A 15,538-nucleotide genomic window follows, 5' to 3' on the forward strand; every position below is an offset into this window, starting at 1 on the left:
TACTTAAAAATAAGTCACTTGTGTATATGGTGGGAAAGAAAGGGATACAAAAAACTATATGCATAGCCTAAACAGCACAAAGAAGAGATTTAACAACAGATTAAGGAGAATCTCAGCTCTTTAGGTAGGGAAACTAGGGGAGAGAAAAATAGATGGAAAAACAGGGGGAGATGGCTTGAAATCTGAGTAGGAGCAACCACCCCCTTGTGATATCTGATGCCCCAGCAAAGGTTGAGAAGAAGAAAACTACCCCTTCTCCTGCCCTTTTCCCTCCACAATCCTCCCATTGACCTTTTGACCTGGCTAGATAAAAGAAGGCTCATTGGATTTAAGGCACTCTAAACTGCTGGAGGTGGTTCTTTTTGGATTCAAACAGCATCTCAGTTGGACAGCACATCTGAGGACTCGGACACCAGCTTCCCATCCCGAGTCTCGATCTTCTTGATGACAATGGCCCTTGACTTGGTGACTGCAGAGCTCTCCAGTGGGGAAGAATTCATGGAGTATCCACCACTTGAGTATGAAGAGCTGTAGCCACCCCCATAACTACTGAAGCCACTGGACAGACCACCTGGGTGGGAACAAAGGAGTTTAGTATTAGAGACAGAGTGGTGTTTCCAAACCCTAGACAGGGGAAGAAGCTGCCCCAGCTAACAACATAGGGCTAGAGCAGCCCTCCTAAACCAGGCCAATGGCCCACCTAGCCCAGCATCCTGTTTGCATGGTGGCCAACCAGGTGCACCTGTGGGAAGTCTGCAAGCAGGACCTGAGCACAAGAGCACTCTCCCCACTTGCAATTCCCAGCAATTAACAATCAGCAATCACTCTGAAAGTGGAGGCAGATCATGGCTAGCAGCCATTTACAATGATGAAAACTAACATTTAATCTGTTCCCAGAACAATGTGAGTCATCCATGCAACAGTGGGGCAGTCCTGTTAAAAAGTTTCCTCTGGGCATCCCAGGGTCCCCTTGGTCAGGACTCTGGGACAGAACTGATTTCCAATCTGCATTGCGGAATTATCAGCCTTAATCCCCCCCCCCCGGGGTGATATTGCTGCTCCTATTATTGGCAGTAACTGGGGAATAGCATAGATGGTGGATACATCCAACATGGTGGCTACATTTTCAAAATTTCCACCTATCAATGGAGGTTGGTTAACTGGGACAAATAGTGCCCTGCCCACTGCTCAACCTGCCAGGCAGCCCCTTTCAGCCATTCCAGGAGTTGCACTGGCTGTCAACTTCCTGCCCAGTTTCAAGGTTGCCCTTGTAGAACTCAGAGGAGGATGAGGACCAATCTAGAAGGAGTTGGCTTTGCCTCTCATTGGTAGCGCTGGCTATATCAGCTTTTCAACTGGTGTGTCACCAGCAAAACATTGTGATATAGAAAAGGGAAATCTAGTTGCCATGACTCTTCCATGCCTCAAAACATAACCCTGTGGATTCATCCTATGCCTCTATTTCAATGAAGTTGCATAGTCTGCTTACCTGAATAGCCGGTTGTTTTGGTCTGAATGCTCAGGTTCTGCATCCCTGACTCCAGCCTGCCAAAGTGGGTGGAGGGGAAGACAAAGCAAAAACAAAATCAGCATGCAGGGACAGAAGAAGCAGGGACAAAAAATGGAACTGCTAAAAGCAAAAGTCTATGTGGAAGTGGAAGCATTTGTCTATGTGCCGGCAATCCCAATTGCTGCACACCCATGCAAGGACAGCACTGGAGCATATGCTGCTGCCAGAATGCACTACTGGTTGTGGGGGGTGGGAGGAGAGGGGGCTCCAGAGAGCTGGGGGGGGGGTTGCAGGTGTATTCTGCAACATGCCATTGACAAAATAATAGTGGTGAATTTCTACTGGACAGTCCAGTCCATTCTGCGTTATTGATCGTTCCACTGTCGCTTTCAGGAGGGGCACTCTGGCATTAATAATCAGTGTAATAAAAGGAGGACGAAGAAAAGGCATCCCAGAGGAATTGCAGTATAGTTACTACAGAAGGAAGGGGACATGCACAAACTGGAAACAAAGCAGTACATTAGCCCCCAAAATTTTTGCAGGCACAAGCAGTACTGGAAACTAGATCCCCTATGACCACCCAAATGCCACCAAGAGCCATTTTTTTTGAAGTACACATGTCAGAGCCCTGTCTTGGCACCCACCTGTTCTCTTCTCCTTCCAGAAGCTTCCTATAGGTGGCAATTTCTATATCCAGAGCCAGCTTGACGTTCATCAGCTCCTGGTATTCCCTCAGCTGGCGGGCCATGTCTTGCTTGGCTCTCTGCAGGGCAGCCTCCAACTCAGACAGTTTGCTGCTGGCATCCTTTACGGCCAACTCCCCACGTTCCTCAGCCTCAGTGATGGCAGCTTCTAGATTAGCACGCTGGGGAGGGGAGGAAAAAAGGAAGAGCCCAATGGTTTTCCCATTTGCAAGAGAGACATTCAGCACTGCCTGTTAAAATCCCCAAAGCCAGAAGCAGCGGTGCAGTGCTCCAGAGTGCATATAGGTATGTGCATATGTGTGTATGCCAAAGACTCAGTCCTATTTCTGCCTCTGGGTCCCTGCTGTCTCCAGTGACCTGGAGCTGCCCAGTCTGCATGAAAGAAAGGGGAGTTTTTTCACCACTGAGAATAACACAGTCAGGATTGAAAGGAGGCGAGACAGCCACTGAGGACTGGCTCCTAGGGTCACTCTGGAAAAGAACACTGAGGAGGAGCTGTTCTGTCTGCTCCAAAACCAAGCATTTAGGAGCACTGAAAACACTAGGTGCTTCAGTTTCAAGGGAAATGTTGTGCTGCAAGTTCTACCAAGAGCAATGGAACTTGAAGAAAAACACAACCAATGTGATATTGGAGCAATCAAAATCATTTGCCTCTGTACAGGTGGGTGGTTGAGTTCCATGAGGTCAGAGGCCTGCCTCTTTGGCTAATGTTATTATATATGGCACTGTATCAATCACAAACATTGCCTCCTGACCTGGCCTTTCAGACCCTCAATTTCTGACTGTGTCCGGTTGATGATCCTGTTGAGCTCATTGATTTCATTCTTGGTGTTGCGGAGGTCATCTCCGTGCTTGCCCGCCACTGACTGGAGCTCTTCATACTACAGGGAAGAGATAAAAAGAGACAAATGTGACATGTGTTGGGAACAGCTTCCAAAAAGGTGTCTCTCAGTAAAAGGCGAGGGTCAGAGAATCTCAAGAATCCAGCAAGGGAAGACCTTTGCAGACACTCAGATGGAGTGCCCTGTTACTACTGCCATGACAGGCAGATTAAACACTTAAAACACACAGCGCACAAACAAGGGCAACCTCTTAAAGCATGGAGATATTTAACCCTCCACAGCTGTGACCCTCCCCCAGTGCCCTAATGCTGCAGTAAGACTGGGGGGGGGGGGTCTTCCACTGGTGAGCAGAGGGGATGCTGCAGGTTGGGTGGGTGGGGCCCTTCTCTTCCCCACCAACCAGGGAATAGAGCAACTTTCCCCAGATGTTCTCCAGGTGTTCTTGAACTACAACTCCTATCACCCCTGACCCCTGTCCACTTGCTAGGAATGATGCGAGCTGTAGCCCAACAACGTCTAGGGACCAAAGACTGAGAAAGGCCTATTGACATTTCAGAGCAGACATGAGTCTAACATAGCATACACACCATACATTTAAAGCACTCCCGCCCCTTTAAAAAAGGAATCCTGGGAATTGTAGATCTGAGCGGGATAAGCTACAGTTCCCAGCATGCCAGGATGTTTTAAATGTTACGGTGTGTAATGCAGCCCAGGCACAAAACAAATTGAGGGAGTGGCCAAGTCATTGTCTCCTAAGCTACCTAAGACGTCCCATTGGAAGGGCTAAACTAGGATTAGCCCCTGAAGTTCTTGGAGAACAGGTACAATATGAATGGGGCAGGTCCTCTGCATATGCCTTCTGCAACTTCCAAGAAAACTGGTAGTACACTGGAGTGGCTAAGAATATGAGTCACAATGCACAAATACTTCCTAAATCTCACTTCAGCCACAAACTCTCCTCATGTGGCCTTAGGCAAGCTATTATCTCTTAGCCTCACCTGCTTCCGTCTGCAACACAAGGATGATCGTAGTAATACAGGGTTGTTGTCACTGAGATAATATATATGTTATGCACATTGCTCATACTTCATGCCAAATTATGATGATTAATGTGATTGATGTCAAAGGGCAACTTTCCACCCATCATCATCTCAAATACTGATGCTCACCAGCATGTGTTTGGCAGCCCCATTCCCCATCACCCACCCCATTTGCAGATTCTAGGATCAAGGCAGCTCACTTCCCATTAAAAAATATAAATCCATCAGACAACAGAAGCCAGGAGATGCAGCACATGGAATTCGGGGGCAATTCAGAATAGAACACATCGACCCTTGTCAGAACACCATTATGCAGGTCATGCCAGTAAATGGCAGTTGTTTTGGAAACCCTACCTTATGCAAAAACTCACAAAATTCAGGATCCTTTCTAACACATTTCACATGCAAAGTTAGCTAACCTATTGGAAGCACACTAGCCCTTGGTATTCTTGCCAGAAGTCTATACATACATTCCCCCTCCAGATGTTGCAGATTTCCTCCGTACCCTGAGTCCAAGCAGATATAATTTTGCTAGGATTGTTGCTTTTTAATCTGAAATTATGGGGCAGTGTTTATCAATTTACCATAAAGGTGGCACAAAACAAGGGTGGAAATATCCTGTTTCAATATAGTCACGCCATTACAATTATGTTAGCTGACACTGGCCGTCTTTCACTAAGGAGAACAGATGTAAACTTGTTGGTAATTCAGGGTTTACAAGGCAAAGATTTACATCCTTGGCACTGTGGGAAGTTTCACTCTCCCTGGCCACATGGCATGAATGTGATGTGAGGACTGTGATGATAACAGTTAATAGTTTGCAGAGTACTGGGGGTGAACGAGTCAACCTATTGCAAAAAAATATGAAAATCCTCAAGCTCATTCACATGAAGTTTCTCAATTTACTGGGGTTTCATGTCTAGCTAGACATGCTAACAAAAAACATGGAGAAACACAGATCAAAAGGTCCCCCCCCCTCGTAATATGCCAATTTGCACCCTAAAGAGGAAGGATTCCTAGCCCAGCCAGGAGTAAGCAAGGCAGGGGGGCTCACCTTGATTTGGTACATGCTCTCTGCCTCAGCCCGGCTCTTGGCAGCTATTTCTTCATACTGTGCTTTGACCTCAGCAATGATACCATCCAAGTCCAAGCTGCGGTTGTTGTCCATCGACAGGACCACAGAGGTGTCGTTGATCTGAGACTGCATTACACGCAGCTCCTGCATGGAGAGAAAGTTGGAGGCAATTGGACCAGGGAGAAGAGTTGGTGGAAGAAGATTGGAAGAAATTCAAAGGCTATTTGCAGAAACATTGTAAAATTAATGAATGTTAAAACGATGTTGGATTGAAATGAAACGGCTTTAGCAACAAGGCTAAAAAGAATATGTAAAAATGGATTGATAATCAGATGAAGATACGAAGTTTTAATATGTTAAGATATCGAATTAAGATAAAAACAAAGAGGGAAAGGATTTGCTGAATTAACCATGTGAACTGGAATACAAAAAAGGGAGGTGTGAGGAGGTCAGGAAACAAGTAAATGAAATACAAGACATGAAAAGATTGATTTGTTTTTATTTTTTTATTTTTTATGTATTTTGTATTTTTTCTTTGTATTTTTGTACTTTTTATTATTTTTTCTTTTTCTGTAATTTTGTTTTGTCTGTAAAATTTTAATAAATATTATTTTTTTAAAAAGAAAGTTGGAGGCAATTTGGTATTACCATCATTAATCATGATCAAGAAGCAAACAGCCATGAGGAACCAAAAAGGCCTTCAAGAACATGAAGGGGCATTTTATCATGCTTGGTGGACATCTTTAAAAATCTTTTAAAAATTGATACAAATACATTAATACAGAAGATTTTGAGGGTTAATATTCAACTGAAGCCAGAACTCCTCCTGCTGGGACTAATGGGATACACAACTAGAAAAAGATTATGGAAGATTATTTCAATATTTGTTCACAGCAGAGATTATGCTATATGCACAAAGATGGAAGGACTTACTATTAACTACTATGGAAAAATGGTTATTGAAATTATTGGATTTGTCAGAGATGGCAGAGTTGACGTGTTTGGAGAAAAGTCATTGTTGACATTTATAAATCATTAGGAACCTCTTAGGGACTTTTTACTGTGAAAAGGAAAATGGAACTTGTCTGGATATCTGGGTTTGAAGACTGAAAAAAGGTTGGTTTATGGAAAGACGAATTAGATGTTATTCTGGAGCAAGTGTTCTGCGTAAGTCTATATGCAGCTGATACAGAATCAGAAGTCTGGCCCTTTCCTTTCCTCTTTTTCTTTATTTCCTCTCAGTTTTTATGTTAAAAAATGCTTGGTACTTGGATGTTAACATCTGTACACCATCTTTTGTTTTTCAAGCTTTAAATTAAAAAAAATTCTTATGCAATGAACCAAGAAAGGCCTCAAAGTACATGCTCTGCTACAAAGGCACAGCCCTGTTCTCTGCAAGGGGTTTCAACACTTAGGGTCAGGGACAGGGATGTTGGGCTGCCACACCTATCAGATCCAACCAACATGGCCAGTTGTCAGGAATGATGGGAGCTGGAGTCCAATAACATCCAGAGCGCCCCAAGTTCCCCATCCTGGTTCTACTCCATCACCTGTACTGAGATTTCCTAGGCCATGTTATTAGTGGTTAGAGCAACGTTTCCAAGAGTCCAGCTTCCTGGAAGAAAGCGAAACACTTTGCCCAACAATGCCTTCACATATGCAGCCCAATAAGATAAGCTTTGCTAAACGTGAGCCACTGGAAAGGAGTTTGTTCATGTCTCAACACACTAGTAAGAATAGCTAAAACCTTATTAAGACCAGGGCCCAGGAAGCTAAAAAGATTTTCAGCATTAGACATGGAGGTAGAAAAAAGATTTGCTATAAAGTTTAAAGACCCTGATAGCCTCTTTACACAAGAAGTCTGGAAGTGGCAACTCAAGAACAGGCCTTTTTTGCAGTGGCTCCCTGTTTGTGGAAAGCTCTCCCCAGGGAGGTTCGCATGGTACCTTCATTATACACTTTTAGGCGCCAGGCAAAACATTCCTCTTTAACCAGGCCTTTGGCTGATTGACATGCAATGCCCTTTCAAAGTGTGTGGGGTTTCTTTTGGGGAGAGGGATATTGGGTTGTTCTTGTTTTTATTTTGCTTATGTATTTTGTGTTTTTATATTGTGATTTTATCCTGTGCACTGTGCAGAGACCTGTGGGTATAGGGCAGTAAACAGATTTAATAAATACTAGTAATAATTTCAGTCCATGGATATGTCCGGGCTGCCTATTCTTATTTTACAGGTTCCCCCTGGTATTTCCAAGCAGAATAGGAGGAATGCCCATAGGAACCTGCTTTGTCCTGCACCAGACACTTGGGTCCATCTAGTTAAGTAGTGCCCATGCTGACCAGCCACAGGGACATGACAGGGATTGAACCTGGAAGCCTTGGCACGCTGGCCATTCTGTTTCCTTAAAGGTGATGCCTACCTCATCATACAGCTGCCTCAGGAAGTTGATCTCGTCTGTCAGGCATTCCAGACGGGACTCCAGCTCAACCTTGTTCATGTAGGCCTCATCCACGTCCTAAGGAGGTAGAGCACAAGCCACCATTATAAATAAAGACCTGTCCAAAGTTGACACAAAGCATAATAATCACTAGCTAGGAAATCACTCACCTTCTTCAAAAGGACAAACTCATTCTCCTTCTCAGTACGATGGTTGATTTCCTCTTCATACCTAATGGGAAAAGGAACAGGATGGATTAGTTTAGGTGACAAGTGAGCCCAGAATGGCTTCATTTAAACCAAGGCCACATGCTTTTGGTGCAAAGACTGCTTTGGAGACACTGTATTTGAGCATGTGCAGAGTGTGCATATGCCTTCTCCTGAGAAACTCTAAATATCCCACATGCAACCCCAAAGGACCTCTAAAACAGAGGAATCAGACCTCATAAACTTCCTACCAAGGCTCAGTCCCAACAGCTTTCACTTCACAAAATTACGTCTTAGCTGGTTTAATTCACAAACAAAAATTAAGGTGTCACTCAGCTAGCATCCAGTTCAGTTAACGAGCAGAGCCGCATGCGGTTGACCACATGATCTCCATCCCCTTGTGCATAGGATTGCAGCCTCTGTCTTCAGGTGCAATCCAATCCCAGCTGTGTTCCTCTTTATAAACCGCCCCCTTTTTTCAACATGTTATTCCAGTCTGTTTTCTCTTTCTCTTTTGTGAGGCAAGGTGCATGAGTGGTAGACACCACCACCAGACATAATATATGCCAAAAATGCATGGAGACGGAGATCCTAATCCTGTTCTGGAGATTGCTCAGGAGTGGGTTGTGGTCTAATCACCAAAGGCTGCCCGGCTCCTCCTCTGGGTCAGAGATGTCTCCTTGGAGCTCCCAGGTACCACACCCCTGCACCCTCCCAGTCCCAGGAGAGCTTGCAACCCTAATGAACAGTATTCCCTTCACTGTCAAGTATGTCTTGGGCGGCAGGCAGGGTGTCCATATGTGTCAGCCTCATTTTGGAAATAGTCAGACACTTGCAAGACTGGTTCGTGCACTGCAGCAGCTGTAGTTGTGCTTGGTACAAGGAAAAAGAACAGCACACTCCGGTAACATGGTGTGTACACTTGACTGAAGAGTCGGGGAGGGGGGGTAAAGCTACCATGTGCAGGTTTATGACCCAACCATTTTAACATTCTGCAAAAATGTCTTCCACCCGTTACTTCCTCTTAAAGGGAACAATTCATTTCAAGTATAGCATTGTTTAGATATTGTTTTTTGTATGCTTTTTAATTCTCATTTCTCCAGAAGCTTTGAAGCATCTTAGAAACATAGGTTTGAAGATCTTAAAGCAGTAAAATAGTCAGCATACAATCTGCCCTTCTCATGTTGTAGGTTTCTAGAGCCCCACTCCACCTTCAGAGTGACCACAGGTGTGTGAAGAGGAATGTGGGGGAAGAAGATGACAAGAGCATTTATTTGCGCCAACACAGTTGCTCCCTGGAACGAATTCCTCTCCTCCCATCTTAAAATTATATTAGCACCAATCAGGTTCCTTCTTCGGCAGCATTTGCTAACATTCCCGATTGGAGTGGGGAACCTGGTTAGCACGGAGTGCAACCCAGAGACTGGGACTATTACATCTGCATTAATCAGACATATGGGCAGCAAAAGGTCATTGTCAGGAAAACAGATCCCAAGCCAGACACCACTGTCAACTTTAATATAGGGAGCCATTCACATCATTGGTGTGGACTAACAACTTTTATGTTAAAAGAAATGCAGTAACTTCAGGAAGCCAAATAGTAGAGCTGATTCCAGAGCAACTATAGAATTTTCACAGCCTTGACAACAGGCGTGACTCAGGTTTAGTCAGAGGAAGATTGAATAATGAAGGTGCAATAACCCAGCTGCCCCCCACTCACCTAGTCTTGAATTCTTCTACAAGGCCCTGCATGTTGCCCAACTCAGCATCCAGCCTCACTCTCTCCTGCCCCAAGCCATCCAGCTGCCGGCGCAGGTTGTTGATGTAGGCCTCAAACATGCCGTCCATGTTGCTTCGGGTGATTTTCTGGTTTTGCAGGAGGCTCCATTTGGTGTCCAGCATCTTATTCTGCTGCTCCAGGAAGCGAACCTGGAGGCAAGGGGGGAGAACAGAAGGGATTCCATCCAGTTAAATACTCAACATAGAAAGCTCACTTCTGTTTCATCAGATGCCAAAATGGTGCAATCTTCTATCATCTCACAGTTGGCACACCCCCACCATATATTTAAAGCAATGGCTTCCCAAGGAATCCTGGAAGTTTACCCCCAATACAGAGCTACCAACCACACTAAATAAATTTCGGTTCCCAATATTCTTTTTTGCAGGGGGAAGGAAGACCACCAATGGCTACTAGCCGTTGTTGAAACACCAGTGACTCAGAGGATCTTGCTGCTTCTGCAGGTCAGAAATGACTGAAGGGCACATTCTTAAAAGGCCTCGGGCCAAATAAAAGACCTTTATACTACCAGCAGGCTTCTGGTTAGGAGCTTGTTTGACAGCTGTTGCCCAGGTTCAACAAACACTATAAACAGATGGACGATAAAAGCAGCCTAATTTCAGCCTAAGATGTGTGCGTTAATAAAGGTTGTCCAGGATACAGGAGAAAGCTTTTTAGTTCAGAGTGCCTACTGTTTGCCAGAGGTCTTCCCCCTTTTATACCTTCGGCTTTGCATTTATCATTCCTTTTCCCTCACCCCATCCTCCTGCAGGGAAGAGTGTGGGCCCATAATAGAACTACCAATGGAGACCACTTTCAAAGCTCCCTGTGAAAAGTTTTTTTCCACACAACAAAAGTTCAGCCCACTATCATGTATCAGAGAACTTTATGAAGGCAGACTTTGCAGCAGCCCCAACAAGGGGGGGGGGGATCTGATCAATATTAGAAGCTACAAAGCCACATAGCAACAACTGCCAGAGGAAACAATTAAAAGCAACTGCCACTTGGCAACCATTTTCATACTCTCCAGCAAAGGAAGAATGGCAAACTTCCTATTTGTTCTACACCACTTCTACAAGCCTCGCTTTCTTTCCCCACCACCATTAGGGTTTCCATATTTCAAAAAGTGAAAATCTAGACACAAAAGTTGTTGGGCTTTTTCTGCAAAATCTTAAAAAAAGTTTTTGAGCTATTTTAAAGGAAATTGGTCAAAATCTACACTTCCAACATGGGATGCCATATGTCCAGATTCTCCCGGACATTAAAGCGATTTACGCGCAGGCACCGTTTCCAACAGCAAAATCCTGGCTATGTTTGGGAAATTCCAGCAGCCCTAACATGCACAAAAGATTCTGGGAGTTGTAGTTTGTTGAGAGTAATCAATTCTCAATTAGAGGTTCATTGCCCCGACGTCAAAGAACTACAGTTCCATGGCTATTGTGGCAAAATGCTTATTAAAGCCAGATTTAAGCATATAAGACTACCCCAGGTGATAAGACGTACAGGTGAGTTGGCATTGCTGGTGTTTAGGTTGTGTACTTAATCTGAGGCAGCGCTAACTAAGACTTAGACCTGGAAGCCATTTTTACAGGCAGAATGCAGAAGCCCCGTCAGATGGGAAGTAACAACAATGGAGTGAGTGTCTTTGTGTATACCTTCTAACCACAAACAGTCCAGCCCTCAGTGTGGAGAGAGTTGTATTTGAGCTCATCCACACTTCCGCTTGAGCCCTTCCTAGAAAACAGGTTCAAGTGGTTTTCCTGCTCCCTTCTCAGGGAAAATCCACTCTCTTGCTCTAAATTACACCAAACTTCAATCTGGGGGAAATTACCTTTTGCTCTGAGTGCTAAAGAGATATTTTCGGGGGGGGGGAGCAGTGGGACTAGAGGAAGTGTGGATAAGCCCTCATGTCTAACCTTATGGAGCCCTTCATCTCTGTAGGTTCCAGACATGAGAAGCTGCAGCAGTGTTCGAGCTAGAAAGGTGTGGAGCCAATTGGTGACTCCTGTATGATTTATTATTAACACTAATAATTACCCGAGTCCTGTCTGGCTCGACTCAGGTACCATCTGGTGCACATTCAAACACCACACCTGGTCTCTTAATACACCCGATTTCAAACTCTGCATCTTTTTGTAGGAAACAGAGGCCTGACATGAACTGAATGCAAAGGAATCCAATTAACTGAAAGCATTCCTGGAAATTCAGAGACAATGCAAAAATTGGAAGGGCCCTGTCCAGGTGTATCAAGGAGCCTGCCACAGACTCCATGCAGGAACTTTTGCAGAAAACTATTATAGGCAAGGAGGACTTCCAAATTTTGCAATCCAGTCTCTGATATTCTATACTAAAAACTTGGCATAGCCAGGAATGCACATGGAATTCAAGTTGGTGGTTCTCTCCCCCTTCCCATTCTGCTTTAACGTAAGTGGTGCCATACAGAAATAAGGCTTCCACTTTCTAACTCTGCTTATAAGAGTTCAGAAGCTGGCTGCAGGACCAAAGTTTGTAAGCTCCCTCTCCTCAGCTTCACCTCTCATACCTCCTACCTGCTCCTACCTCCTACCTGCTCCTGCAACGGCCCTGACTTTGGCAATTGGTTCCATCAGGCTGAGGATAGTTAATACTAGGGAAAATGCTTTTACTCTTCCTCCTTTGAGGAAGTCTGAGGGCTTCTACCCACTAGTATTCAAAACAGACATTCGGAAACCCAGCTCACAGGAAGCTGCCCAATAGGAGTCAGACCCCAGGGCAGGACCAAGGGCAGTCCTCTTACATTTTCACTCCCAAAAGGAGAAAGCACCAGGGGAGGGTAAACAGGAATCCCACTACCTAGAGTGCATGCTGGGGTCCCCAAGACTGCAAACAGCCAAAGAAAAATCCACAGGGGAATGGATGTCTAAAGGGGACCCTCACCACTGGTTAGCAGGCAGCCTTTCAAAGCTTGCTTCTAATGATTAGCCTGCTCAGTGTCAGCCCAGGGTCAGGGTCAGTGAGAATGAAACTTTTGATCAAGGTTGGGAGCACAGAGGGAATTGTGAATGGCAGCAGCGGGAGACAGCCCAATCCTGCAACCACTCCTGACAGATAGACTATAATTAGAGAGTGGAAACATTATGGCAGCACCTGGCAAAATAGCTCCTGAGAAGTAAGCAGCACAGAGTTAAACGGAGCTTACTCCCAGGTGGTTGCATAAAGGTTTGCAGCCTCAAAAGGCTCCTTTAGGAAAGCCCCATCTGTTGGCAAACAAAATTGCTCATAACCTTTGACTAAGGTCTCTGCAGAAGGGGGCAGCTTGCCCTTCCATCCAGGGAGGGCATTCAATGATACATGGTGAGTCATTGATAGAAAATGTGATCGAGGACCTTACGGTTTCCTCTCTTTCCCTACCCACGTCCTTTTTAACCAGGAAAGTAGACAGAACTTTTTGTGTGTAGTCGGCTCTCACACCTGTAGGAGGAGCCTTCGCTTGTTCAACTGGTCTGATCACACACCGGACCAGCTCCGATTCCCCCACCATGGGGGTGAGCAAAGTCCAGGAAACTTTCAGCCCATGAATGTGCTCTTTAAAAGCGATCTTTAGCCTCTCGTTTCCAACACAGATTCCTGCGCACCACCCAGGAGTAGAATCCAGGTTTCACTTTCTTTGCCTGCACAGCAAAGGCCTCTCTCGTGCTTCTCCTTCACTGTAATGACTGCCATTTGCCGAACTCCCTTTCCTCCATCTCGCACCTGGGCACACACACCCTCCTGCATTAAGGACAGATCAGCTGACAGAAGAGAGATGCGAACTTTTACAGAGGTTCCCTCACAGGTCGACTCTAACCGACTGCTTGGGCTGCCCCCCTACCGCTTTCCACCTCCATTCTCCCCATGCACCATTTAATTTCCCCCATCTTATCTGGGATTGTGTGCTCCTCGGAGCCAGGGACCCCTTTTCCCTGTGTAAGGCGCTGGTGGAGCCGCGGCAATTAACCCCCCAATAACACACAACCAAGTCAGGGAGTCCTCTAGTCCCGCCTCCCCCCCCCCCCCGCTGAAACCACTGGGCCTCACTTCTTCCGCGCGCCCCCTGCTTCCAGCGGGTCTCTCCCGCCCGCGGCCCCACCTTGTCAATCAAGTTGGCGAACTTGTTGTTGAGGGTCTTGATCTCCTCCTTCTCCTTGGTCCGCACTTGCTGGATGTTGGGGTCGATCTCCAAGTTGAGCGGCGCCAGCAGACTCTGGTTGACGCTGACGGCCGTGATGCCGCCGCCGCCGCCGCCCAAGGACGAGCTGCTTCGGAAGCCCCCGCCGCCGCCGCCGCCGAAGCGGCTTCCCCCGTAGCTGGAGGAGGCATAGGAGGTGCTGACTCGCGAGGCGCCGACGGGGCCCGCCGTGTAGGAGCGGCTGCTGAAGGAGCGCGCGGGGCCGGCGGAGGCGCTGCGGAAGGACGAGGTGGACGTCGTGGTTGCTCTCCTCATCGTGGCGCCGTCGGGGTCGAGCGGAGCGGGAGGAAGGAAGGAAGGCGGTTCGGGCGGCGGCGGGCGCGCACCTCCTTATATGCGCTGGCGGGCGAGGGGGCGGGCGCGGTCCCGGCCGAGGGCGGACTCGCAGCACCTGAGTGGCTTTTGAGAAAGCAAAGGGGCGGAGCGCCACGGCGGGGGCGCACCTGTTTTAACCCTTCTCTCGCTGGAGAGCAGAAAAGAGAGCCCTCTCCCCCCGCTCGAGGCTTCCCTGCGGCCGAGACGCCCAAAGAGGGCAGCAGTTGCCCAAGTTTGTCCAGGGGACCCTCCCTTCTCGCTCTTGGGGAATTGCACAAAAAGGGCCTCTGCAGCTGGAGCTCTTGAACGCGGCTTTCCCCGGACATTTCGACACCTGCGAGGAACGTTTTCAGGCGTGGCCCCGCTGTGTTAAGTGGAGACCGGGGGGGGGGGGTGTCTGCGCGGACTTGCAAAGGGGAGCAAGGCAAGACTGTCAATATTCAACTTCCACTGGGAAGTAAAATAACAACTTAAAAGGAATAAGCTCCTGAACAGCAAAGCAAAACACCTGTTCAAGATAAAAAAGGCATATCTTGCCGGTGTTAATAGCCATACAAGTACAAAAGACCCCCCCCCCATAAAGACCATATTAGAAGGAAGGAAGACAATTTTAGTTAAAGCTTTGATATTTGTCTCTGCTTTTATCCTGGTTTTCTCCCCATTCTTGTTCTTCATGGAAGTAACTCCTTGTAATCACCATACTTTCTGTATTACAGTAAAGTTGACGTTAATAATAATACCCCCAAAAATTACTGAGGGGACAAACACAATTTCAGATCGCCAGCTACTGCCTTTAAAGAGCCAATTAGGGGCTAAAACAGATATGAGGTGGGATTTCTGTATGCAGATCTTCCCTTGTTAGTTCTTCAAATTTATTTCAATGCAGAGACCCGCTTGTCTTTTGTGCTACAAACTGATGGTCCAGAAAGTTCTTTGATGTGCAAATCTAGCTGCTAATTACCAGCTCTGACAAATGTACCTTGTAAGAGCATAGGCAGCATTGCAGATTTACAACACAATCCTTTGCAGATTTACCTGTAAGCAGCATTTGCTTTTTGTAAAAACTGAGGTGCTGATACTAATATTTTGATAAACATGCTGAGGGTGCCAATACAAAATGGCTGCATTGACAACACAAACACAGGTGCCAGAGGTTGGCTGAATGCCCCTTGCCCCCTTAAGCAACCAGAGATTGTGGCAAACATGGGCTTAGAAACACTGCAGAGCCTCAGTCCCTTTCCGCAGTGGTCACAAGGCATTTGGGCCTCTGAGGCAGACCCCCAAACAGCAACCCGCTTCCTGCCAGGGAAGAAAGACCAACCTTGGGATCTGCTGCCCCTGTGGCTCCTGCCACCTGAGGCTGCCTCACCTTGCCTCATGAGTGGGCCAGCCCTGCCAGGGATCACTGTAAAGGGCTGAAGGAAGC

General features: G+C 46.5%; 1 protein-coding gene across 1 annotated transcript; it reads right to left on the reverse strand.

The window, feature by feature from the left end:
* Window positions 1-204: 204 nt before the first annotated feature.
* On the reverse strand, window positions 205-14,108 carry KRT8 (keratin 8). The gene is made up of 9 exons (XM_081898141.1): window positions 13,699-14,108; window positions 9,534-9,742; window positions 7,778-7,838; window positions 7,590-7,685; window positions 5,151-5,315; window positions 2,970-3,095; window positions 2,155-2,375; window positions 1,490-1,545; window positions 205-571 (listed from the first exon to the last, which is right to left on the reverse strand). The coding sequence occupies exons 1-9, from the start codon at window positions 14,050-14,052 to the stop codon at window positions 381-383; spliced, it is 1,479 nt and encodes a 492-aa protein (XP_081754267.1). The 5' UTR covers window positions 14,053-14,108; the 3' UTR covers window positions 205-380.
* Window positions 14,109-15,538: the final 1,430 nt, after the last annotated feature.

This window comes from Podarcis melisellensis, assembly GCF_964234715.1.
Source record: "Podarcis melisellensis genome assembly, chromosome: 2".
Taxonomy (NCBI): Eukaryota; Metazoa; Chordata; class Lepidosauria; order Squamata; family Lacertidae; genus Podarcis; species Podarcis melisellensis.

Bases quoted from the DNA above. Each gene is read 5' to 3' on its own strand.
- KRT8 (XM_081898141.1), bottom strand. From the start codon at position 14,052: ATGAGGAGAGCAACCACGACGTCCACCTCGTCCTTCCGCAGCGCCTCC. The intron at 7,839-9,533 runs GTGAGTGGGGGG...TTTTCCCATTAG, and splicing joins GTAGAAGAATTCAAGACTAG to GTATGAAGAGGAAATCAACC. The intron at 1,546-2,154 runs GTGGGTGCCAAG...CCACTTTGGCAG, and splicing joins CTGGAAGGAGAAGAGAACAG to GCTGGAGTCAGGGATGCAGA.